This window comes from Monodelphis domestica, chromosome X (genome assembly GCF_027887165.1).
Source record: "Monodelphis domestica isolate mMonDom1 chromosome X, mMonDom1.pri, whole genome shotgun sequence".
Lineage (NCBI taxonomy): Eukaryota > Metazoa > Chordata > Mammalia > Didelphimorphia > Didelphidae > Monodelphis > Monodelphis domestica.
This window is the reverse complement of record NC_077235.1, coordinates 47,220,405-47,248,026: the sequence shown is the minus strand read 5'-3', so window position 1 is coordinate 47,248,026 and position 27,622 is coordinate 47,220,405. Positions and strand designations below refer to the sequence as shown.

General features: G+C 40.1%; 1 protein-coding gene across 1 annotated transcript; it reads left to right on the top strand.

Moving 5' to 3' along the window:
- The first annotated feature begins 815 nt into the window (after nucleotides 1-815).
- On the top strand, nucleotides 816-26,047 carry HTATSF1 (HIV-1 Tat specific factor 1). The gene is made up of 10 exons (XM_001362552.5): nucleotides 816-1,026; nucleotides 1,261-1,446; nucleotides 4,352-4,541; nucleotides 5,030-5,077; nucleotides 6,026-6,180; nucleotides 7,873-8,036; nucleotides 9,397-9,496; nucleotides 16,414-16,503; nucleotides 18,035-18,172; nucleotides 20,399-26,047. The coding sequence occupies exons 1-10, from the start codon at nucleotides 1,015-1,017 to the stop codon at nucleotides 20,672-20,674; spliced, it is 1,359 nt and encodes a 452-aa protein (XP_001362589.3). The 5' UTR covers nucleotides 816-1,014; the 3' UTR covers nucleotides 20,675-26,047.
- Nucleotides 26,048-27,622: the final 1,575 nt, after the last annotated feature.

The window sequence follows — 27,622 nt, the reverse complement described above, 5'->3', positions numbered from 1 at the left end:
TTAAACTGCAGATCTGCCTATGTCACACAGAAACACATTCACAAACCTTCACCAGCTTCCTATTGTCTCTGCTGTCTGGCTCCCAGTGACTTCTACAGCCACCTTTCATACCATTCCATTTTCCTGGTTCAAATTAGCCAGCTGGCCGTTCTCTGCATATATATGCCTGCCGGTCTTGGGCTACCCTTGATTTGCTCAAGTGGTCCCCTAGTGACTGGAACGCACTGGCTCCCTTCCTTTGGCCTCTTCGAATCTCAAGAGGAAGCCTTTCTTGCTCCTGGGCCTGTCCTAATGACTAACGTTCTTTCTTCCTCTGGAAGTTCCTTGGGGTTTATTTAATGAGGGGAGTGGTGCTTCTGGTGGCCCATCTGCTAGCACCGGGCCTGGCACATGGTAGCTAGTTAATAAGGGCTGGCTCAGCTGCGGCAGTGACAAGGGAGCAAATTGGGCACGCCAGGTTGTAGCGTTACCCAAAGCTTGCTCTCAGCTGCATCAGGAAGTCGGACCTTTCCAGTTCCCTGATCTGCCCTCGGGCCGGCTCTTCTCACGTGCTCATTAAGGCGCGCTAAAGAGCGCCCCGAGCTCCCTCAGCTCGGCTGGCCGGCTAGCCCGCCCGACAGAGAGAGCTGCCGGGGGTGGTCAACGAGACCCTCCAGTCAAAGCAGCAAGCCCCTGGCGCTCGGCACCAGGTCCCAAGCCCCGCGGGAGCCCGAGGAACTTGGAGCCTAAACCGGAAAGCACCCAGTCCGAAAGACCCGCCCTTGGCCGCGGGACCAATTGGGGCTCTCTACATCATGGGGAGGGCGGGCCACGCTCCAAAGGGCTATGCTTATAGGCGCCGGCCGCACTCGCTTACGGTGGGGGCTTGGGGTACCCTTTTGGAAGGTGGCGCTCGGGACGTCCGGACCACCGAGTTGTACGCCTCCCTCTCCACCCTCACTGCAGTACCCCGGCTCCCTCCGAAGACTGGCCTGCTAGGTGCGAAGACTTCGCTGGGACCAGACGTCTGGATCCATGCCTGCCCAGGTAGGCCAGTCAAGCATGGGGACCGGAGCGAGGGTCCTGCCGGACTGGGGATGGAAATGGGGGGTGGGGGGAGTGCGCGGGAGGGAGAATGGGGCTTCCCGAGAGTTCCCAAGCCCGGGAGGACCCGAGCCCCCTGCGGAAGCCAGGTGGGATGAAAGGAGCACCGCCTCCTCCTCCCATCCCACTTACTCCCCGACTTTATCTGGGCCTTTCCTTCCCGGCCACCTCTCCTAGGAGCGGGAAGACATGAGCGGTAACCAGCACGACAACAACGAAGAGTTCACCGAACAGCTGCGGCTCCAGCAACTCTATGAGGAGTGCAGCGAGCTGCCCGAGGGCAACGACCCCTACACTTATGTGGACCAAGCCGATGGCACTGCTTACGAGTGGGACCTGGACAAGAAGGCGTGGTTCCCCAAGGTAGGAGAGACTGGAGAGCTCCTGGACTGGGATGGGGACACCCTATGGGAGGCTGCCGTTTGACTTGAACTTCAGCTTCTAACTAATCCGTTTTCCAAGTTGCTTTTGACTTTCACTAGTCTACCTTTTCAGGCTTGGCTTCCATTTGTTCTGGTGCCAGTTCATTCATTCATTCATTCATTCATCCATTACTTCATGTAACTATATATTCTCGGCCTTACTGACATTCCCAAAATGGCAATATCAAGAACCAGCTAGAGAGTGGCTGATACCAGAGGGGACCTTTCGGACAGCTCAGGGGACAGCTCAGGTTTTCAACTTGGGCTCTGTAGAAGATGCAGAATTTCAGTTGGTTGGGCAAGGCATTGGCCTCGGATTAGGATGAAATCTATGATCACTAAAATAATAGTTGGCTTGGTGGGCAACTCTGTTAACAATTTAGGCAGCATCCTCAGATGTGCCCAGGTGCTACTTCTTTCATTTTGTCCCCAGACATGACTAGTTGAGCCATACAACCTCTGGAGTGTGTCTAGAGACTGACATGATGAGTTTTTCCAGTTATATGTGTGGATCTTTTCAAAGCAATGTTGGATTTGGGTACCTGGAATCTCTTGGCTGTTTTTCCAAAAATAAAAGAAACATTGTTACCTCCAGCTTGAAAAAGAGGAAATTAAAAACAATGTATTCCCAGAAGCCAGTCAAAACACAGTTACTAAATGCAGAAGATACAGACTACAGCCCCCCTCAAGCAGCTCACAATCTAATAGGAGAGACAACTAACAAATATATACAAACAAGTTATATACAGGATAAATGGGAAATAATTAAGAGAGGGAAAACACTGGAATTAAGAGGGGGTGGAAAATACATCTTTAAGCTATAAGTCCTGTTTGAAGGGGTTGGGGACAGAGAGAGTATCTGGAAATTCTGGAAATTTCTGAAAATTAAACTAAAAATAAAAGAAAATTGAATGGAAAAATTTGTAAATAACTACAAGAATGGATCAAATATTTTGAAGACACACAGGAATTATATTCCTATACTTATAAAACATCTTTACAGAAATAAAGACAGGCTTTAATTGGAAAGATGATAATTATTCATGATTATGCCATGCAATATATAACAGTACTACCTAAATTGATTTACTTACCTAGTGGTGGGACAAACTACCAGTGGGTTATTTTATAAAGCTGGGTGGGGAGGGGTGCACAATTCATCTAGAGGAGCAAAAGATCTAGAACCGCAAGAAAAATAATGAAAAAAAGTATGAGGAGGAAGGGGACAAAGCAATACTGGGTCTCCAACTACAGAGCAGTAATTATCTAGACTGGTTAAAACATAGAAATGTTGATAAATAGAACAGACTAGGTGTGTGAGATCTAGAAACAAAAAAAAGACCATTAATGAAGAGTTTAAAGAAAATATAGACAAGATCAGAAAGAAATTCAGAGGCAACAGTCAAGATGGTTTAGAATAACCATGCAGAGTTGAGTATATACTTAAGGAAAAGCAGGCTATATGGAATGAGATACATCGTTTCATATTTTATATGTATCCTTTGCAAAGAATGGTATATTTGTCAATTTGAAAAAAAAGCACCTTTCTATAAATGAAAATGTTCTCCTGTTTATTGATTTTTCTCAAGTTCAGATAAAAAATTTTTAATTATAAAAAAATTTTTAAATGCAGGTATAACTCCTGTATAGATGGAGAGAAGGGCCCCAAGAGCACACTATCTGACTTGCAAACCTATTATAACAATTATTATAAGAAGAAGAAGCAGCTCTTTTTAGGTATTTATATTTGAATTATGTATATATAGATTGTCCTCAAAGTCTTAGTAAAGTATTAAACTATTAAAGTTTATTCAAAGTTTCTTCTTAAAACTTCTTAATAGTTATTAGAGCTATTAAAGACTTTGAAAAAATTTCACTGAGACAGTAGAGGCCCCCTAAAGAAGTTAAACTTCTTTGAACCTTAGGAGCTTGTTTTGCTTCTATGTGTCCCTACCTCCTCTCTGACAGCATGTTAGTGTCTTCCAGTTCAGTATTCAATTTCTATCTTTATAATGCTAGTTCCCATTCACATTTTTTCAGCTATTTTTTTAAACATGGCTCTTGCAGTAGTCTGAACTTTGAATGACTTATTCATCATATCAAAAAGGTATTATAAGTCTGCTTCTGCATAAACTTTGAGCTTCTACTTTTTTCCTCATTCCTAAGAGTGATTGGACTAAAGAACTGATTGGTATGAAGATAGCACGACAGTTTTTCCTTTGTGCAGTGATACTTTATCCTATTGCAAGTAGATAGCTACGACCTGGTAGTGCTGTCCTCATTTAGTTTGAAACATGATGAAGTGGCATTTTTGTTATAGTGAGGCAAAACTAGTTTAGTCTGAATCAGTGGCCTGGACCCTAACCCAGGAAGCCATTTCTAAGTCTCTATGTACTTAAGATGATTAAATAGTTAATAAATATGTGTATTAAATATATACACATCATATATGTATGTATGACCAGATCGATGTTGTGGCTAAAACTTTCGGGAAGCTCCCAATTTGAACTTCAGCCAGATCAACTGGGTTTCATCCACTATTCTTATGGCATACAAGGTTTCTAATGGAAAAACAGACTTGGATAAAATGTATTCATAAATACCCGCAACAAAGTAGAAAAGGTGCCAAGAGAATTCCGAGGTGCCCCAATGCCTAGTGGCTCGAAATTTGTTCTTGCATCCTGATTGCCCACACATCATCTGTTATTAACACATGCTTTCCATATGTTCAAGTGGTCTGGCATTTGTACACTTCACTGCTGTAACCACTGTTGGTGGAAGCCCATAACTGTGATCTAGGGAATAACTAAGTTAGGATGTGTTTACATATTTGAGTTTCATTTTAGATTACTGAAGATTTCCTTGCTACATATCAAGCCAATTATGGATTCCCTCCTGATGAACCTGCTTCTTCTCATCCGCAAAAAGCAAAGGAAAGTGATAAGAATGTAAAAGCTGGTGAGGATCCTACTGACCAAAAAACCGCCCAAAATAGTGAGAAAAAGCAGAAAGGAGAAAAGAGAAAGCCTGAACCAGGTAAGGGGCTTTCAATCTTACAAAAACATGAATTCTCAAAAAAATGAGTTTGACCCTAGATCTTTAAAGAATAGCAATAGCTTCTAGGGACAGCAGTAGGAAGTCTTTTTACAAATAGTTTTTAGAATTTTATAGAATCAAGACAAGCCAACCTCCTTTTTCAAATTAGTGTCTTGAAAAGAGATAAATTGCCCAGCTCTGAAGCACTTTGAAAAGGCAGGTAAGGATTTGAATTCTTTTGTGTGGTGATCTCAGTTCCCAAATAAATGAAAGATAAGGGAGACAGCCCTGGGCAGTAGAAGGAATGCTGGCTTTGGATCTCACCCCCAAACCAACCCAAGGCCAGTTTCTTCATATATTAAATAAAGGGAGACAAATAGAGTCATTGAACCTTCCAGTTCTTAGTCTGTGATCTTGGAAGCTCAAGGAAATTATCTCCCTGACTAGTTCCTGTGCTCTGGGACACATATATTTTCTTTTCTTTTTAGGATGGTTTCATGTTGAAGAGGGCAGAAACACAAATGTGTATGTCACTGGTAAGTACTTCCTTTAAAAAAGCATTTCCCATTACATTGTGGTAGAAAGTCTTTGGTTTTTACATAATTTGGTTTTCTTCGAGTATATTTTGGTCAAGGTTTGTCTTGCTTCTATCTGGAAACTCATCCATGGTGAGAAATGGGTATTTACCATCAAATTTTGGATCTTGAGCAGAGTTCATCTGGCCAACTCCATGGCATTATACATGAGGAATATTAGGAGAGGAATAGAGTTGTATACTTGGAGTTGGGAACATCTGGCTTCCAATCCCACCTTGGAAACTGGACTTCTTTGGGCCTCAGTTTCTTCATCTACAAAATCGGGGGTGGGTGGGGAAGAGTTGTCCTAGATGATCTCTAAGGTTCCTTCCAACTCTAGATCCTATGAGATATAATAAATAGTCTAAAAATACACATATATGTATTTGAGCAAATAACATAGGCCTTCCTAAGAAAATCCCTTGATTGAGATTGAACATACATTTAGACATTTTAAATTTTCAGCAGCTAAGTTCTAGATATGTTGGTTTAATTTTGTTATATATATTGCAACTTGTAGTTAAGCTCCCATATCTTCTGAATCATTAACTTTGTACTTTCTTTAACTATAGAAGTGGTTTGAAAAACAATAAATGAAGGTATGTTATTATTATGGAAGCAATGCAAAATACCTTCAAACTCCAAATTTGTTTTAATTATTTTCCTAATCTGATGGCTAGAGGTGGTACTTTAAATTTGGTCTAAATTTTGGTTTTGTTTAGGACTTTTTCATTTTCATGTAGTCAAGCGCGTGGATCTCATGAATATTCTGGAAGATTCAGATGGCACAATATCATTCATGGGCATTTCTGATTGGTAGAATACCTGGATGAAGCAGCTTTTCGAAGGAATACAGCTATTCTCTTCTACTTTCTGAAACACATTGCACTATCTTTGTTAACTTTGCAGGCTTACCTCCAGACATTACAAAGGATGAATTTATACAGCTTATGTCCAAATGTGGCATTATCATGAAAGATCCCCAAACAGAAGAATATAAAATCAAGCTTTATAAAGATAAACAAGGAAATCTTAAAGGAGATGGGCTTTGCTGTTATTTGAAGGTCAGTTACCTAGATAAGATGGAGATTTGAAAGCTTTTATTGATGATGCCCACCATCTAGAAATATGAGTGAGGTATGAAGGAAACTGAAATTTCAACTTGCATATGTGTACCACATTTAGTAGAGTTTACTTGTGGGACCTCGCCAGTGAATATTTTCTTTTCTTAGAATCTTTTCTAGCCAGACTAGCAAGGAATTTGTACCTTCTATGTTTCCTGCTTTGGGGTTTTTTTAAACCAAAGATGGGAGTGTGTGCTTAATAAAAAATGGGGAAAGTTGACTAAGAGTAGCACCAACCCCCAAAAGGAAACATTTATAGAACAACTACCATGTAAGCGGCACCATATTAGGACTTCTTAGAGACTATGGGAGAAATAAAAGCCAAAAGCCCTTTTCTTTGGGGCACATAGCAGTCCAATGGCAGTGGTACCAGAACGAGATAAAGCAGCTTGGAAATGGTTAACGGCTGACATCTGGAAGAACAAAATAATGCCCTACAGATCTAGTAAACATAGGTATACTGAATGCATGTCAAGTGGTGTAAGGGCCATACTACTGAGGCTAGGATTGAGCAGTCAGGGAAGGGATCTTGGAAAAAATGCTACATAGGTTGGGGACTTTTGAGCTGGGTCTTAAACATGATAGATTTGGAAATCACGTCACGAATGTTATACAATTGGAGAGAAGGAATTTGATAGACATTTTACAAGATGATTCTAGGATTGTTAAACTCTTATCAACTATGCATAAATGCTTATTGAGATTAGTGTGGATCAGATGGTATTTTGAAACCCTTACCTTCTGTCAAGTATGGGTTCCGAGGCAGAAGAGAACAGTACAGGCGAGGCAATTGGGGTTAAGTGACCTGCTTAGGGTCACCCAGCTAGAAAGTATCTGAGTCCAGATGTAAACCCAGATCCTCTTCCTGATTCCAGGCCCGGCACTCTATCCACATGCTCCCTAGTTGCCCCCAAATGGTATTTTAAAAGCAGAAATGGGGCCTCTAAGAAACCTGATTTGGAGATAACGGGCAACTTAGAAAATTGCTCCATTGGCAGCTTGATAGGTAGAGAGCCATCAGTAAGAAGAGCCCAGGCAGGAGTATGGGAGCATCATCTTTCAGGCTGAGTGTGACTGAGTCCTTCTTGTCATTTCATTCCTTGCCTCTGCCAGGTCTACTTCCAAAGCTTCAAGCAGTACCTTTACGGTACTCCCCATTTGTGTAGGAACCAACACTGTAAAGTTTATTTCACATACAAATCACCTTGCAATGTTCAGCAGATCATACGGCTGAGTTAGATGGGAATTGGAAGATGAAAGATATCACCCATCCCATGAATCATTTGGACCTGCAGATGTAAGGATCATCAAATTTTAAAGTAATAAGAGATGTTAGAAGCAATCTAGTTTGTCTCACCACCCTCATTTTACAGATGAGAAAATGGAGACCACGAGAAGGGAAGTTAAGGCCATACAATGAACTGCTTAATGTGTCCGAGTCAAGACTAGAAACCAAGTTTGTTGATTTACAACCCAAGTCTTTTTTCCCACTCCACCAAATGAGTGCCTTATTTTACACAATTACAATTCATTACATGACATGACAGTATGTGTATATTTCCTGTAAATAATTTTTATGATTTCTCTTGTTTCAGAATAGAACGTAACAGATTTTATTTTACCTTCAAATAGAAAGAATCGGTCGATCTAGCATTAAAGCTTCTAGATGATGATGTAATCAGAGGCTACAAGCTGCATGTGGAAAAGGCTAAGTTTCAACTCAAGGGAGAATATGATGCCAGTAAGAAGAAGAAGAAGTGCAAAGACTACAGGAAAAAGCTGTCTCTACAACAAAAGTTAGTGTTGATTTTTTCTGGAGGTGTTATTGTTTGGGGGCAATGTTTCATCGTGGCTGAAACATGGTAACAACTTTTGGTAATAGGAATTGTATCACTTTGCTCCTCCAAATATATGCATCTGATTTCCTTTAAATGTGTACAATGTGTACAATGGAGGAAATTATTTCCTAGAGAACTAGAGATGACCAAGACTCTTACTGGGAATGGTAACAAAAAGGGGATTTGAGGTTAGGGGTTTTTTTACTACAAATGCATTATATTTATTTGCAATATAAATGAGAAGTTTTTTTTCAAAGTACTGTGCATAACATCAGTTGTTTTATGTTCTTTAACCTAAGAAATTATTTACTCGAGTAATTAGATGCTAATTAAAATCTGACTACTGAAATTTGGATAGATGATCATTAGGAAACCAAAATTTTACAAAAACCTAGTTATTTTTAGAAAGCAGCCAAACACATTTATGTTGATTTGGAGGAACTCTAAAATTATAGTGAATTGGGGGAATTTACTATTAAAGCAAAGAAAGTTGCCTTTACATGTAATTGGGGAAAAAACAAAACCTTACTGGAGAAAGTGAAAATAAAATAAAGTAAATCAAAGAAAGTCAAGGAGGAGCATGGTTGTTTTTATTTACAAGTACCATGATTTCTTAGGGTTTCATAAACGTGGAGTAAATGAATGTAACAAGGAGAGTTCAGGTATGTGTCCAGAACAGTGTATTTCCCATAAAACCAGAAGAGATGTCAAAGATAATTACTTTTAAAACAAGCTTCAAAGAGTCATGGATTCTGGTATAAGTAAACTCTCTTTCAAAAATGGCATTGGCATTTTAAAATAAATACTAACTTTGTAAATTGAGAGTGACTCTACAAGAACAAAAACCAAAAGGGTGGCCTTGGGCTACTTTGGGGATCTGGGTTTCTGGGACCTACAGCACATGTTTATTTTTATTTCTGAATGGTCTCTGATGAATGGTAACTGAAGAAAAAAAAGCTTACACCAAAGGCAAAGAATTATTTGTCAGTATTTAAAAAAATTTTTTTAACCCTCACCTTCCATCTTAGAATCAGTACTGTGTATTGGCTCCAAGGCAGAAGAGTGGTAAGGGCTAGGCAATGGAGGTTAAGTGACTTTCCCAGGGTCACACAGCTGGGAAGTGTCTGAGGTCAGATTTGAACCCAGGACCTCCTGTCTCTAGGCCTGACTCTCAATCCACTGAACTACCCAGCTGCCCCCTTATTTGTCAGTATTGATTGCCCAGTGAGGGAGAATATTACTAAGTGATTTTTTTCTCCAACAAATATTTGCACAAATGAAAAGCTATGATATCTTATTGTTGCTTGATTTCAATTAGACAGCTAGATTGGCGGCCTGAGAAGAAAGCTGGCTCAACGCGAATGCGACATGAGCGGGTTGTCGTTATCAGGAATATGTTCCATCCAAAGGATTTTGAGGTGAGATGTTTAAGTCCTTCCTGCCTGATATTTTGATGTTATGATAAGATTCACTCTGCTTATATTGTGCTTCAATGTTTGCAGAGCTCTCTTCTTTAATGTTCACAACAACCTGGTTGTTAGGGCTCTGGGTGGCATCGTGCTTTCTCTGATGATTCCAAAGTCAATTTCACATGTATAAGTAGTAGAGGCAGAAAAATTAAAATGGCAAGCTCTCCAGGAAGTTATTCCAGGTTTCCTATTGCTTAGGCTGAAAATTACAGTCTCAAATCCCTAATTAGGGGACGCAACAAAAAGCTGTCATGAAAAGATTTTATTAATAGAGGATGATAGATGACCTTGGGTTTGGACAGGTCCATTTGTGAAATACCTGGACCTGTTACTTAGTGAGGAGCTGCTTTTGGAGAATCCCCAAATTGACAACGATGAAGATGACTTTGTGGTAGATGATGTTCTTGGCTTGAGGCATGTAAAGCACAGAAGGGACGTTCGCAGTCATCACATCTAACTCCCTATCCCAGATCAGCAGAGTAACTTGCCCAAAGTCATAGAGCTAGAAAGTAGTAGAACCAGGATTTGAAGCTGAGTCTTCTGACTCCATGCCTGCTGTTTTTTTCTACCGTATCACTGATCCTGAGAAACTAGAGAAACTGTAGAGACTTCATAGGTTCAATCCCAGTTCAATCCTTCCATTTAATTTGCTCTAGAACTCAGGTTGCTTAAGTTAAGTTAGTCTCCACCATTTCTCTTCTCTGAGATGCAGATTTCTCAGCTGTAAAAAATGAGAGGGGTTTAGAAGCAGTCAGGTGGTTCAGTGGATAGAGAGCCAGACCTGGAGACAAAAGATCCTGGGACCAAATCTGGCCTTAGACCCTTCCCAGCTATGTGACCCTGGGAAAGTCACTTAACCCCACTTGCCCAGCTCTTACTACTCTTCTGCCTTGGAAATGATACTTAGTATTGATTCCAAGCCAGAAGGTGAGAGTTTCTTTAAAAAATGAGAGGGATTTGGGTGCAGAGAGAGAGACCTTTTGGCAGAGTGAGATCTAAATAGATCTATAGAATCCATAGATGTGAAGAATGAGTGTTAGAACTGGGAAGAGGTCTCAGAGAACACATGTTGAAGAAAACAACATTTTAATGTTCCATGTTCCTTCCACATCCTTCAGAAACTGAAATTAAGGCCTGTGTTGTGTAGGACAAAAGAGCTTAAGATATGCCACTGCCCAAAGGATCACAGAACAATAAGTTGTAGCTAAAGCCTCTTTGTTCTTTCTAGACCACTAAACAAGTCCTTGGATCATAGAGCCTTAATGACAGAATCTGGCAAAAATGTCTATCCTGTCGTCTTGGAGCTCTTTTGAGGTCCTCAATTGCTTTGGTCAAAGATCAAATGAATTCATGTTTATAAGATGCTTAGCCCAGTACTTAGCACATAGCAGGTGCTATATAAATGCTAGCTATTAGTATTATTATTAACAAGTGCCTATTCCTTCCCTTCCCCCAGAGGATATCTGTCCTTCTGGATTGTGTCTCTCACCCAAGTGCCCATGGCAAGGGGCAATAGATACCAGAGTCCCTTCTTTTGTCTTTAGGATCTTTCCTGGCTTTGTGATCTCAAGCATGTCACTCCACCATGGTGGGCCTCACTTTTTCCTTTTGTAGAATGAAGAGGCTGGACTTGATGGCCTCAAGTTGCCTTTTTGCTCTTGATCTTGGCTCCTTCTAGGTACTCAGTTCCTCCTTTTGTCAGGCAGATTTCAAAGACTAACCAGATGCTTTCAGACTTAGAGGCTGCCATACACTTGTTGTTTTACCTCGGTGCTTTTCATTATGCCAACATACAAGTTAGTGTGCACATTTGAAAAATGACTCCATCTTAAGATGGTTAGAACACATTTTGAGTTGTGTTCCTCTATAGCAAGTGCTCTAGAGGGGAGTCTGCTTTTCCCTCAATCACTTTTTGGGAGAGGTAGAGTTTCCTGAAGGGCAGAGATCATTAGCACTAGTCATTCTCAGTTAAAGCTGATCTCAATTACCAGGCAAGGTGGGAGCTTCAGAAAACAAGTGCCTCCTCTCCCCTTTGGCGTACATTTATATACCAGACAGCTGGAGGGAGTTAGAAGTAAAGAGCTTAAAAATACATTTTAACATGAGGGCAGATGACAAATGTTAATTTTTCTGTGACATGAAAGGACCTTCTATATATAATTTTTAGTGTTATTAAAATACATTGGCTGACAAAGATCTCTAAGAAAAGGTTTAAAACTGAGGTCCAATGATGGGTATATTTCAGTCTCACTCTTAAGTACATTGAAATAGACCTTTTTTAAGGGACAGCAGTTTCCCCTTCTGTGTCCTCATCAGGAAAAAAGAAACGTATCCTGGAAAACAAATAAAAAGCTGCTAGAGACAGCTTTCTGAAACTTTAATAGCTATGAAGCTTTTTACTGCAGGACTTTGGAGCAATTCCCACATCTTCCCTCAGATCTGATTTTAGTTTCAAGTCTGTTTAATGGTTCTTTCTACTCAGAAGATTTTGTTTGTGTTTTAAGCAGCATTTTCCCATTTTGTCTTATAGAGAGAGACAGGAATTTACCAAATATCCATTTTCAGATAAGGGAGATTTGTTACCATAATTTCTTCTTACTCTTCCTGTTACTGATACAGCAAAGGGACATCACAAAGCTAAATCTTTCATGACTGATTTGATGTCCTTTTGGGCAGTTACCAACCAGAGAGATCAGGAGAATGCTGTAGCTGTGGCTCACTTAGAGGTTAACAAAGCATTCCATAAAATATTTTGTGCTGTTCTTGAGAAAATGACTGACAGAAAAATGGGCTAGATCATAGCTGGACAGATTCACACCTGGCTCAGTGGCTGGACCAAGTAGTCAGTAATGGGTAAAAATTAGCCTGGAAACAAGCCTATAGGAGAGTGCCTTAAGGATCAGAATTCAGAGGATCTGGGTTCAAATCCTGCCTCTGCTATTTACTAGCTGTGTGACCTTGAACAAGTCACTTCCCCTTTCTGGAGCTGTTTCTTCCTCTATAGAATGGGGGGATTGGATTTGGTGACCTCTCAGGTCCCTTCCAGCTCAGGATATAAGCTCTTATGATCCTGGGGGGAGGTGTGACTAGACAGCAGTTTGTCTGAAAAAGATCCTGAAGTGTACTTCAGGTCCAGTAGGAGTCAATAAAGTGACATAGCAGCCAAGAAAAGGAATGCAGTCATGGGCTCCATAAATAGAGGCAGGCCTTACTGCTTCTAGGAATGAGGAGATAAGGGCTCCTCTGTCTTCTACTTGAATCAGCCCACATTTGGAGTACTGGATTCAGTTCTGAGTATCACATTTTAAGAATATCAGTAAGCTGAAATAGGTTCAGAGGAGGATAACCAGGATAGTGAAGGGCCTTGAGTTCATGCCATTCAGGATCAAGTAAAGGAAATGGGGTTGTTCCTTCAGAGAGAGGCAACATGCCATCCAAGTGATGAGAGCACTAGTCTTGAGATTTGAAACGTACCCCAAATGCTCACTATCAATATGACTGTAGGTGAGTTACTTAAACATGTCTGTTTCCTCATCTATAAAAGGGGGGGGCTTATGTTCAATAACCTCTGAGAGCCCTTCCAACTCTAAATCTGTGATGCTATGACCCTCTGTTTCACCTGGAGAGAAAACAGACATGAGAGCTATAAGATAAAGGTTAAAACAAAAAAAGAATCTACTCCAATAAGTGCTCATTTATATCAAGGCAGCAGCATCAATAGGAATCATACATGTGTAGAAAGATAGCATACAGATAGAGTAGTTGTGTGCCAGGCTCCAGGTAGTATGGCTGATGTTGGTGATGCTAAGCTCCAATATAGTCTTTATTAGATCCAACACAACCCAAAGTTGTGGCCAAACCACAGCTGGAGTGGGACCAAATGGTCATAGGACCTGAAACCAGGCCATATGAAGGATAGATCAAAGAGGCCAGGATCTTTCAGCTTGAAGGAGGAAGAGAAACAAAGAGGAGAGAAGCAGAAGCCTACTCTAGTAAGGGAATTGAGGAAAGAAGTTAAATGGCTTTTTATCTTCCCAGGTAGAATGGTAGAAAGAGCCTAGAATGGGGGTGTTTTGAGACCTAGGTTGCCACTAACTAGCTGCATTATGGGCAAGTTGTTTCTCTCTGGACCTTAGTTTCCTCATCTGTCAAATGAGAGTTTTGGACAAGCCTGTCTTAAATCTTCTTGCCTCTGTCCCTTCCAGTTCCATTCTTGGATGTTCTTCATAGGTGGTAAAAAATGTATGGGGGATCGTATGAGTGTTATTTTCATAGTCTGAGGACTTGTTTCCCCAGAGCAAAATTATAATCTCCTTTGGTGCTTTCTCATTCTGCATGGTTCTTGGTCATGTTTAAATGAACAAACAAATAAACCTTAGCATCTCTCCCAAGCCCACTGGAGGACTTATTTGTTTGATGTTTTATGGAGGGGGGTAGTAGTGTACAGTGTACACCATTGTTTCATTCTTCCTCACAACCAGGCCAACTCACTTCTTTTCTGACCATGTATAGTTTTGCTAATGCTTCCTATTATCACACCAGATTCACTGTTGGGGACATATGCCAGCATCCTTTTATCCATCATGGGGCCATCATTGACCTCTGAATTCTCCATCATCCTCATTCATCTAGGGCCATGGAGTTCTAAGAATCTAAGCCAAATACCATCATCATGAGGAACATTCATGTTAAGCAAAAAAGCTTGTACAAGAGGAAAGCAGCTTGAAGTCATTAAAAATGTTGTATCATTTCTCAAATAGAACCCAACTTGGTCCTTTCCCTCTCAGTTCTGGGCCTGGATCATCATACATGTCTAGCATTTGTATGGAATAAGCTTATCTACAGACTAATTTTATAGATTGCACATCAAACTGCATTTTTAAAACTGGATATGTTGTTTATCCACTTTGTTTTCCCATTGTGAATAGTTTGTCCAGTCTCTCTTAAAATTACTATGAATTTTGTCACAGACTACCATTAGGAAAAGCTTGATCCCAAACTCAGATGCCATGGTGTTCTGAACTCAAGGAAAAGGCTATTTCATATCATTAATTCCTTCTGTAATTGTAAATTACCCATCAGTACTGAATGTAGGATTAAAATTCTCTGGAAACTACATATTAATTTATAATTAGTAGATAGTGAAAGCAGATTGGAGAGAGAAAAGGCACATAATCACATGGCTAGTTGCCTAGCTAACCAGAATTTGCAGCTCACCTGGCGTTTCTTCTAGCAAAGAGACCTCTTGCTATATCTCACCAGGAAAGCCAAAAAGAGACCATGCTGCTTCCTGTATCCCTAATTTATAATCCCGGTGATGTCACTCCTGGATCTCCCAGTCTGGAACACAGAAGCTAATCTTTTGGATGCCAGGAGTCATGTGGGACCAGATGCAAGCATCTTCCAGGATGCCAGGGAGCCAGAGGCTTCTCCTTATACAGATACGCCTCGGAACTCAAGTTCCCAATCCAGTCAAAGGATGGGAGTGAGACCAAAATGGATTTTCAAAACTTTCCTTTTAGAAAGGAAAAAGGGATACAAATTTACATTGAATTCACATGGAATAAACTCTCTGGATTCCAATCAGAGTATGTTCCTAACCTTTTCTCAAAAATATATGCCACTGGCTAAATTAATTATGGGATATGAATATAATGAAATATTATTACACTATAAGAATGATGAAATAAGTGGACAGTTTCAAAGGAAACTAGGAAGACATGAGCAGAACTAGAACAATTTATACTGTGACAACATTCTAAAGAAAAGCAACTTTGAAAAATTTCAGTACAGTACTATGGTAAACCATCATTCCAGAGGAGCAAAAGATGACGCATGTTACCCAATGCAGAAGTAAACAACACAGGTAATGTGGGAATTTGTTTTCTTGGACTATTTACAGGGAAGGTTTTATTTTTCTTTGCTTTTCATATGCGTTCAGTTGTGCAAAGAAGAGGGAGAAATAATTAATGCTTCAAAAATATCACTATTAAAAACACAGACACACATGCGCATGTGCACACATGTAAACATACACACACATACCCATATCTGATACTGGTCTGTAGCATATTTTCTTTACATATAACTAAGTGAATTGAATGTACTGAACTCCATTTATGACCAGATACTCTTTTAAAGTGAGAAATAGCCCAAAGTACATAGAAATGAAATAACCTCAGAGGAAATTAATAAAGTTATAGTCTCTTTTTGTAATTTTCCCAATACAATATTTCTTTAAAAATATGCCGGGATTTTGCTGAGACTGTACTTTTTCAGACCCTGATAGAGTTAGCAGAGTATGATTTGTTGACAGGAATATTTGGAGAATATTTCTACTGCTAGGAAGTCTTTTTGTTTGGACATCAGAATACTGTTTATGGTAACAACAAACACCTCCTTGTCCTGATGCCTCTCTTGATGGTACTACTCAATGGATCCTTGAATAAGGCTTTCTGTGTATTTGTTACTCTTGTGTTGCCTTCTTTAATTAATTTTTTGCCTTCTCCAATTTTGATATATGAGAGACTTTTTGTGTGTTTTTTATTTTAAATATTTTTCCATAGTCACATGATTTATGTTATCTCCCTCCCCCCGTCCTGGAGCTGACAAGAAATTGCACTGGGTTATACATGTGTTATGTGAGAGACTTTGACAAGAACTGTAAGGGCTACATTTTGCTCTGTCTACACATATAATGCTTTTCTAAAACCATTAAGCTATAAATAGGTTTAATTGCGAGTCTAAAACCACTTTCTAAAAGCAAAGTGTGCATGTAGTAGTATTCTAGCTTCATTTCCTGGAAATGGGTTTGAAAGATTTCTAGTTGAGACAGAAATGTGTTTAACCATGTTCAATCTTTGCAGGAGGATCCATTAGTGCTAAATGAAATCAGGGAAGACCTCCGAACAGAGTGTGAGAAGTTTGGGCAAGTAAAGAAGGTCCTTCTCTTTGATGTAAGTGCATGACCCAATTGGGCAAATGACTCAAGTAATCAGTCAGTCTTCCAGCTAACAGGCCTTAATGTGCACCTGGAGTTTGGAATCCTTTTCTACCTAATAGGCCTCCTTATCTAGTCATAAAGAGGCCTAGTGGAGAGAGAGGTCCAGCTTCCAGTTCCCTCCCCTGTCAGGGCCTGCTTGTGGGACTCTGGGAAAGTCACTCCAGGCAACTCAAAGACTATAAGTTGTCCCAAAAGTCCATTCTTGTATAGACAGAGGAACTCTCCTCATCTGGAAGCTTCCCAAACCAGGAAAAGCACAGGCCCAGCCACACCCTTTTCCCCTACTCCTATCTAGTTATAAGTGTGTGTCCTCTGAGGAACTAGAAGAAGCTTAGCTCTGTATACTAGCACTCCAGGTAGGGCTGTCAGGTGCTCATCAAGAAATAAGCATTTGGGTAGCTCAGTGAGTTTAGAGCCATGACTAGATAGGAGGTCCTGGATTCAAATGTGGCCTTAGACACTTCCTAGCTGTGTGATCCTGTGTAACCCCCATTGTCTAGCACTTAACACTCTTCTGTCTTGGAACCAACACACAGTATTGATTCTAAGTGGAGGTTTAAAAAAAATAAGCATTTATTAGTAAAACTTAAGTAGAAAGTATTGGGGAATTTCAATTTTTTATATGCCTCAATCAGGTTCAGGAAAGGACAGGAAAAACTTGATCTGTGGCAACCGACCCCTCTCTCCTCACTTCGAATATTCTCCTTTGACCTTGTATTTTGACAAAGGAAAAATGTTTTCCCTCTATAGTTCCTACCCACAGGCTTTGAAAAACCAACAGTAACTTCTCCTGATGCAATAGCTTTCTTTCTTATCAGGCAAGAGAGAAGGGTAAATTTAAGGAGAAATCAGTTCCTTGGAAAGGAGGACACTTAATCAATACTCACTCTTTGGCAAGCTCCCCTCCTTATCTTGCCCTTCTTATGCATGTGACTTCTCATCTCTCACTACACTCTAGAACAAGAAGAACAGCTTCTGCCTTGTTTCTGGAATAAGCTCCAAACCTGAAATTGAAACAGCTTTCAATTAGAAATCATTCTCTTTTCTCTGCTTCTCATCTTTTGCCAACCCCTCCCATAAAGCCATCTCCCTTAATAGAGTCATTTTTCCCCTATCCTGAGCATTGAGAAATTGCTAAAGATGGGGAGGATAACCTTAGTTGATCTGGGTGGGGGGACCGACTTTTGCCCCGATTGCTGTGCAACTCTCAATAGTCACTGCCTTTTAGTAACTATTTTGGAAAATCTCAGAAACACAGTTTGCAAAGAGTTGGAACAGAGGGAAGCCCAGACCCGGCACCCAGGATGGGCTGTCATAACACTCTTTAAATCCCCATTTTATAGGACAAAGATCAGGGAACCAAGCCAGTAAATAGAATAGATATTGTTGGTTCTCATGTATGAAGTGTTTGAACTTTTGCCTCCCTCACCTAGATTAGAAGGGGAAAGGGCATTTTAATCATGCCTTTTTTTGTCCCTTTACAGAGACACCCAGACGGTGTGGCCTCTGTGTCCTATAAGGAACCAGAAGAAGCTGATCTCTGTATACAAGCCCTCAATGGGAGGTGGTTTGGTGGTCGCCAATTGCATGTGGAAGTATGGGATGGTGTGACAGATTATCAGGTGAGAGCTATAGCTTTTGAGTTTCCATTTTCCCTTCTGCCTGTCCTTTCCCCATACCCTGTACTCAAATTGGGAGTGATGAATTCTAAAGTGAAATGATCTGAATTTTGTTTGACATAAAAATACTAACCATAGTAGACTTTCACACTTATTCATTAATATTTTGGGCCTGTGACATTATGGGAGGGATTCCAAGGTATAAGAGTATGAATCACAATTTTTCTACCACAAAAGATCAAAATGAAGAAGCAGAAACTAAATTTTGAGTCTTGCTTGGAACAGATAGCTGGAAAATAAAAGGAATAGCAATGTAGAATCAAACATTTTTCTTTCCATTTGGGGCTATAAGTTTGGGTTTTTTTTTAACATCAGTCATTTTCATTTTAGTCAAAGTCTATGGAGTACCCAGTGGCCATTTATGAAAACTGATTCTATGTCAGATTTTAGAAGTTGAGATTTTTCTTAGATTATGAATTTGATCATTGTAATAGTATCACCAATTATTAATATTTATACAACTTCTTCTATAAGTTTGTCAAAATACTAAATCCTATGTAGATTTCATACATCATAGGGGAAAAAATGCCTTGTCCCATATTATGTGGTATCTCTTTTGATTACATGAGCATGTCTTGTTTTGCTATAGCTGACCTCTGTGGTGTGATTTTAAAAGCCGCTCCTTGAAAGGAAATTCGTTTGTCAGTTTAAAACACTCAGGGTTTTCTTCCCATTTAAAGCAATGCCTTTTCCCAACAATATCTTGTCATTTTTACAACAACACAAAAACCAAAAACGAACTTTCTTTACTCCAGAACTCACACACACTCACACACACACACACACACACACACACACACACACACACACACACGTTAATCAGAAAGACCTTGCGCTTTGGAAACAAATAACAGCTTGACCAAAATGTGAAATGACAGCACTCAAATAACAAAGTTAATACCTAGAATAAAATGCATTTCATTACCAACATTAAAAATTAACTGCCCTTGATACGCAATATTTCACACATTAACTATTCCCAAAACTGGGAAGAAAAGATTCGACTTTAAGGCTCCTTTTGTCTCCTGCTGGATATTCCCCCGCCCAGATCACCAGCTCCTGCCCTGCCCTCACCTCTTTAGCTTTTGGGAGGAATTAACTGTTACCACAACTTTATAGACACTGTTTGCTAACACTTGTATTACCAGCATTTAGAAGAAATACATTAGACATATAATATAAGCAAAGCCCCACAGAACATTGAGAAGAAACCCAGAACTTGAGTCCTTAAGCCTCTATGAGAAGTTCTTTCACAAAGTTTCACAACCATTTAAACCTTAAACGGTGGCATTTCAATTCATGAAGAAACTTTCTCTATTTTAATTGACTTAAAGCAGTTACCCAGACTTTCAGTTGAACACTCAGGCTCTCACACTCTAGCTCTGCTTCCCATTCAAAGCTTTCAGCCAACCATTCATGCTTCTGAACTACTCTCCTTGCCCTTACCTCTAGCATAGACCCTGCTTCACTCACATACATGGCCACCAACACACACACCCAAAAATCTAGTCAAGCTCAGAGCTTGTAGCCAGGTTGAACTGGACTCCATTTTGTCCAACTTACATTGGGGCCAAGATTCTGCCACCGCCTGCCATCTTATCTAAACCTTTGTCTGCATCAGGCCCAAACTTTGAAAACATATAACTTGTGGATATCATTAGACAGTTCCTCGGGCTTCCAGATGCCCCCCTCCTCCTGGGACCACAGACATGCTGTTCCCCATTTCCAGCAGCACCCCAGTATCTCTGGACTCTGCGGCTTTCAGTGCAATCCACAGACCACCTCTTAATGCTCCCTTATTAAAGAGTGGGTCACTCTCAAATATGCAAGACTGAGTCCTTTCTCTGAGAGCTACTTACCTGGCCCCTCTGCTAACCGGACTCCTGACTCAACCCCAAATGGACTGTGTGGGTATCTCAAGTCTTGGGGTCCTCATTAGCAGGGCAGCTCAGGCAGCTAGGACTTCAGATCTCGGTGGAACTATTCTGTTGTATTCTGTAGAAATCCTAGCTTTGGAGAAGTTAGTTATTTGAGCTATTTCTGATGGTTCCTGTTACTCTCGAGTTGCTTACTCTTATAGCCTGTAGTAAGTTTGGACACACCACATGGAAAGTTGACATTCACTCTGAGTTGAGGTGTCTTTGAATGATATTTTCTCTTTATGTATAGGTTGAGGAGACATCGAGAGAGAGAGAAGAACGACTGAAAGGTTGGGAGTCTTTTTTAGAGAATCCTAACACCCAGAAAGAAACCCATTTGTTTGATCCCGATTCTGCTTCTGGAAGTATGCCCCTGACAGCAGGGAAACAGTCCCCAGAAAATAATGCACCAAAAGGGCCAACCAAGGAGGAAGTGAATAATGGAGAAAGCTTCAATGAAGATGAGGCCCAGTCTACAGACAGCAGCCTTGGAGACAGTGATAATGAAGACACAGGACACCTTTAACTCCTTACATGTGTTTTGTAGGTCGAGGTTTGAATTTCTTTTCCAAGTTTCAGGGCAATTACCAGTAGTTCTCTATGAATATGCATATCGATCAAATGTCTTCATGCTTACCAGTTTTGAAATTTTTATTCAAGTCGGTTCTTAATAAGGAGCTCAAAATGTTTATTAATTGACAATGTCAGGGTGCAAGTGAATCAGACAAAATTCTCGGTCAGGTCCTTACACATATACTAGTGTTTGACTTTGACACTTATGATCATCAAAATATTAAAAAGAAATTGGCATTTGATTTTAAGGCTTAAGATTTATTTTAAATACATATGATCATTAAAATTTTTTTTCTGAAAAAGTTTGCTTTTTCTAAATAAGTTAAGCTCTTTCAAATCTGAGCTTTTAATATAATTTTCCTTTTTATCCCAAAAGCAGAACATAAAATTTTATTGAACCTACAGTGTTTAGGAAAATATTCAATAATTATCATCATCTGATGTCAAAAGTTAGGTTGTTGGTGGGGGTGGTTCCATTTAATTTTTTTGCCCTTGCTTTAAATTTGATTTTGACTTCTGCGTATGAAAAATATACCCTCTAAGGAGCATAGCTTCCATTCCTAACAGAAAGTATCCAGTGGGAGATTAATATAGCCCATGGTCTATCCTTTAGGTCTATTTCTCTATAACATTATAACTGCAGTGCCTTGTTAAGTACTACTCAGTAGGGTCTCAATAATTGTTCACTGTATCTTTCAAAAGAGATGATCACATTATTATTCTTAAAGGCTGGCAATATGAAATCAAAGCTGCTACTTTAAGAGCTTCCTTCACTCCCAATCAGAGTAGCAATAATAATGTCATTATGTGGCTTTGGAGACAATGGAGGAGAATCCAGATATACAAAGCCAGTTTTCATTTGAAGGGAAATTTTTTTGGTGGGGGGTAGGGGTAATCTCTGAAATTTTAATAAAGCCTTAACAATTGTGCCAGATGAAGAATCTTTTGAAGACCATCTCCTCTTGGGTCAATTTGAGCTTTTAATCATTTGCATTCTATGGAATTGATTAGACGGCAATTTTAAGTTCTGAATCCAGGTCTTTGTTTCCTGGCTGCTTTAGTTTAAGGAGGAACATGCTAGCAATGAGGGCTGTCCAGTAACGAAATGGCCTTATGGTGAATTCTCCATACTGGAGATCTTAAATGAAGGCAATTGACCGCCAGTGGTGAGAGGATTCCTGCTTCAGCCAGGGTTGCAGTGAATGACCTCTGAGGGTCCTTTCCAGCTCAGAGAATTTAACTTATATGGCCAACAAATGTGAGTTAAGAATCAAAGGAAGAACTTCTCCCCCAAACTTGGTGGATGGTACACTTAAGGAAGCAAATATTCAAAGTATAAGTTGAATTCTGATTAAGAAACAGGCGATCAGTGGTCTGCTTTATCTTGGTTATTAGTAGTGCATGTTGTATTGTTACTTAAATGAGAATCACATTATGAAATGCCTTGTTGTTTGGCTTATGTTGTCTCCTTAGGAATTTATCATGGGTGACCAAATAACAAATGATAGGAAATTGCAGCCTGCTAATCATCCAGGCATCGGTCATCAGAGCTGAAAAGAATCAGCCTCAGACTGAATCCAAACCCCAGACTTTACTGAGGAGCCTCAGAGCACTACCTCCATGCTCTGGGTCTAATTCAGTCCCTGCATTTGGGCTTGGTTGTGGGTCAATACTAATATTTTCATTTTATTTCTAAAAATTGAGATATGTAACTAAAGCAAACTTTATAAAAACAAGGAACTTCCTGGGAAATCTCCTCTGAATCTGCCCCTCAAGAAACAAAAATATTATATTCAGGAAACATTGTTGGGGGTGATGGTGGATTGGTGGCTCAATGAATAGAGAGCCAGGCCAAAGATGGGAGGTCCTGGGTTCCATTTTGGCCTCAGACACTTCCAAGCTGTGTGGTGTTGGGCATTAACCCCCATTGCCTAGCCCTTACTGCCCTTCTGCTTTAGAACCAATACACAATTTTTTAAATGTTAAAATTATTTTATTCAAATTATCAATGCACAATATTGATTCTAAGACAGAAGGTAAGAGTTAAAAAAAATAAACATCATCATTTTTGTATATAGGAAACATATATCTAAAATATGAAGAAAAAGTCAGTCCTTAAAAGGGGATTTGAAGATGGCTCCATTTCTGTCTTTGCATCCCCAGTACCTCATTCGTCTAGGCACTTGCCTTTAGGACCAGTTTGGTGAATGGGCATACTGAATGATTCTGTTATTTACCACAATAGTTTTGTGGAGAAAGTGCCAAGGACTGTTATTTCCTTTTCAGATCAAAAATGTATTTCAAGGCTAAATGAAGTTAACATGTAAATGAGCCATTTTAATAGTGCTGATTGATTCACAAATAGATTACTTTTCTAGTTTGCCCTTTTTCTCTGTGTTGAACAGCCTTAGTCTTTAAATAAAAAAAAAGTAATTAGCCCCTTAGAAACTGGGGAGAATGAAAATGTGACAGGATGTAAATGAATTCTCTTTTGTATCTAATTGGATAAATGAATAGTCAGTATTCCTTACCATCACATTTTGAAGTAGACAATATGTAAGAATGTTGGAAATTGGAATTCTTCTCTTATATTTAAACTACTATTTGAAAATGCAAAGCAATACTGCAAAGTGGGGCCAGGCCACCCTCTTGCTGGTAATATGGAGTGTCCTCAGCAAAGGCTGGCCTAGTGTAGCCGGACTCTGACCTCCTCTTCCCCTTCTCCCTGGTCCCTCACCCTTCCACTCATCACTTGCCACCATTCATTTCTCCAAGAGATGAAGTTGATGAATTTTTGTGCCATTGCAGAAACATTTCCAGTCTTTGGATTTGGAAGAAAATCCTGTTAACTTATTCTCTTTTCTAATCCTGGAGCTCAATTCATGACAAATCCCAATATGCAGCAATGAAATCTGATCATGTAGTAAATTCCTACTTGTGAACCTCTCTTGGGAGACAGCACGTCCTACTTTATAATAATTGATAGTTCCTGACATTCGTACAGGGTGTCCCAAAACAGGAAAGAAGCTCTTTACATTAACCCTGGATCACAGTCTTTTAAAAGTCTGCAGAGGGCTTTTCCATCCATTTTCTCACATGAGCTTTCTCATAAGCAACAACTCTATGGAATAGGTACTACAGAGTTCATCCTGCCTATTCTGCAAACTGGGAAGCTGAGGCTCTGACAGAGGAAGTGACTTGCCCAGACAGCTGCTAAGTCTCAGAGGCAGGATATGAACCCTAATTTTTTCCTGATTTCATTAGTCCAGGATTTGAGCCACACAAACGTGCTGCCTCTCTGCCCCCATTTTCAGAAAAGCTGATTTAAGTTCAGTCCACCATTCACTTGATTGAATCCCTAATCCTGATAGTTTTCAAAATGCTCTTTGAGAAAAGCTGAGGGTACTAAGTGGGTGCACTAACCAGAAATGGGGGTGGAGGGGCTTTCAAAAATCTGACTGTACAAGAATAATGATGATGTCCAGAAGCACATTAGAACTGATGAGATTTCTTTCCTTCATGTGGAATGATCAAATAAACAAAATGATGCCTTTGCCAAAATGATCAGAATATTTTCAAGCAGATGTCGACTCTTTAAAAAAGAATATGGTTGCCAGTAAAATGAAATTTGGGGGACATTATTATGTTCCCACTTCTTTTTCTTTCTCATTTGTGGCACTGCTCTTTATGTCAAAACCATGGAAATTCATAAGCCTCTGTACCTTCCTTATCCAAACAGAGAAGGAGATTTTTAATGTAGCCAGGGCTTGTAAGGAAGCTGCCATTTTTAATGAGCTGAATTTCTCTTGGAGCATTGATTGCAGAAGGTCCGTTTCAACCAATATTTGTTAAAATTCTTATTAACTGCAAGGCACTGCTTCGTGCTGGAGATGCACCCTATTCCCCCTATTAAATTTTAGGTCCTTGAAGGCAAGGACAAAGCAGCTTAGATCAGCCAACAGTCTGCATGACTTAAATTGAAAAGGTTCAGTAATATTGGTGGCAACTGAGCAGAAAAGGAGGGATGGAGAGAGACCCCCCAAATACCCCTCTCACTTAGAAAGGGTTCATTGGCCATAATGGTTTGACTGAGGTTGTTAACTGGATTCAGCAAATAATGAGAGAAGCTTAAAAAACAGACACTGAATATTCTACCAAAATACTCTCTTAAGGAAAAGTTGGATTAGAATTGTGACTGCAAAATGGCCTGGGATCCCCCAAAGGAGGAAATAATTGTAATAAGATATGATTTCAAATACATGTTCAATCTTGGAAGCAAAACGAAACCAATATTAAATGTTCGTGTTGAATTTCTTCCTTCTTGGGGGCAGCTGGGTGGCTCAGTGGACTGAGAGCCAGGACCAGAGATGGGAGGTCCTGGGTTCAAATCTGGCCTCAGACCTTTCCTAGCTGTGTGGCCCTGGGCAAGTTACTTAACCCCCATTGACTAGCCCTTACCACTCTTCTGCCTTGGAACCAATACACAGTATTGATTCCAAGATGGAAGGTGAGGGTTTTAAAAAAAAAGAAATTCCTCCTTATTTTCCCCCTCTTTTAAAAGATACTCTTAATAGAATTTGTCTTTTTGCATGGGGTGGGGAGGTTTCTGGAGAGACCAAAGTAGACTGTAAATACTGGGCATTTTTCTCTTTAAAAAGACTTAAAATTTAAAAAAAATTCAAAGGGGAGAAACTTACATCCAAAACATATTATGCCACATAAATTAGGTCTAGGGGAAAATTCTATAATGATTGTGAATCCTTCGCAATTGCAAGTGAGCTCTAAATCATCAATCTCTAAAGTTTTAAGAGTTTTCAAGTAGTCAGTTCTGGGAAGAGTGTTCAATTGAGAACACTGGGAGTCTTCGGTTTGGGCCTTTCCATTCACAACCAAGAAAATCAGATACTTGGATCACAGTATGACATATGAATTCACTTTAGCTCCTGACAGTAAGCATAAGCTGTCTCTCTGGGTTAAGTTGACTGGGGAATGTTTATTTTAATAGCTTGAGATTTCTGGTATTAAGGTATAATGGGTGATGATTATCAAGACCAACTTTTTCACTGCCAATGTTCGAGAATTTTGTACTTTCCCTTCATGTTATTTTTTAAGAAGTGATCACAGTTTTGTAACAGGAAGTTTCAAAAATGAGCTATTTTGTTGTTGATGAGGAAATAAAATTGTAAATATGGACCAAGCTCTGGAAGCCTTAATGTAGCTGTTCATAGCACTCTTCCATGATTTGTGATCAGGTGATGTCTTGACCTTTGTTTCTGAAAGGGGCCATGTTTTCAACTGTCTTTGGAATAAACAAGTTTATGAAAAAGACTCGGCTCAGTTGCTTAGGTGTGCGTTTCTCTAGTGCTCCACATTCTTAGGAAAGTGTCCAGTTTGTAAACACTGTGTGCAGGTCATTTGCATTGTTTTGATCTTGCAGAACTGGACCTATTTTCCTCTGGATATCATTGACAGACATTTTGAAAACCAGCATTGGAAAAAGTTAGATCACTAGTGCATTAGAAACAGAAGTATGTGAAATGTTTGGTGTTGTTAATTCAGTGGATCAATGTGAATTTATTAAGGTTCTATTCTAGTGTGACTGGGCAAATCACTTGACCTCTCTGAGCCTCAGTTTTCTCATCTGAAAAACGGGGGGAGGAGTAAAACCTGTACTATCTACCTCACAGGGTGTTGAGAGGAACATTCAATAAATATCTACTTTGATGGTGATCATTATATTGATGATGTGTCCCATCGTGGTGCTATGTTGGGAGGGCACCTCTGATGGAGGATGGGCAGTAGCACATAAGCAGGATGTGACAGACATAAAACAAAAATGGCATCGCTTTTGCATAATGTGTGGTATGTGGTAGGGCAGCCCCAGCTTTTCTAGGTCTCAGAAATTTGGAAAGCTTTGAACACACAAGACCCAGTCTGTGATGGTTCATGCCCATTGGTTTCTGTGGTCCAAGGACCAGTCTAATCATTTCTGGGGGCTAGATCATGACCAGGGTAGCTACTGCCTGATAAGAGCCTCTGGAATCTCTTCTAAAGTCCAGAGGCTTTGCAGTTAATTCAGTTCGAATGTTATGCCAGAGTGGGGCTGGATCTCCTGTTTGGGCACTGCCACCAGTTATGTAATTTGCTGCCATTCTTGTTGACTCTCATCCCTGACCCTAAACCTAATCCTGAGTCCAGATCCCTTCTTTCCCTCCTTGCAGATTTGGCTGCAGCTTTTGGAATATGGCTGGCATCCAAGAATTAGAAATGTGTGTGTCTGTTTCTTAAGAGGGAAATGGAGACATTTTAGGACATCTAGACCAAGGTGGGTATAGTGATTTGAAAAATAGAATATGAAAGAACCGACATAAAGATCTGCCTGGGGAGGGGAAGGTTAGAAAATGGCGGGGGGGGGGGAAGGGGGGGGAAGGGATGTTCAATATAGAGACTGGGAGGATTTGAAGTTCCTCTCATATATAAATGGATCTTGCCTGGGCATCTAGAAGTCTTTTTTTAACTCTTACCTTCCGTCTTCTAAGCAAACAGGGTTAAGTACAGCTAGAAAGTATCAAAAGCCAGATTTAAACTCAGGTCCTCTGGACTCCAAGCCTGGCACTCCATCTGCTATGTTATCTAATGGCTACCACTGTGCCACCTAGCTGCTCCCCCTCCCCCAGAAGTCTTTAAGGTGATTCTGGAAAGAAGAAAGAAAGAACAAACATTTAAGCACCTACTGTGTGCCACGCACTGTGCATTTTACAATTATTATCTCATTTGATCCTCACAACAACTCTGGGAGGGTGGTGCTATTATCATCCCCATTTTACAGATGGAGAAACAGCCAGCAGGGGTTAAGTGACTTTCCTAGGGTCATAGAACTAATGTCTGAGATCACATTTTA

Bases quoted from the DNA above. Each gene is read 5' to 3' on its own strand.
- HTATSF1 (XM_001362552.5), top strand. The intron at 4,542-5,029 runs GTAAGGGGCTTT...TTTTCTTTTTAG, and splicing joins AAAGAGAAAGCCTGAACCAG to GATGGTTTCATGTTGAAGAG. The intron at 8,037-9,396 runs GTTAGTGTTGAT...GATTTCAATTAG, and splicing joins AAGCTGTCTCTACAACAAAA to ACAGCTAGATTGGCGGCCTG.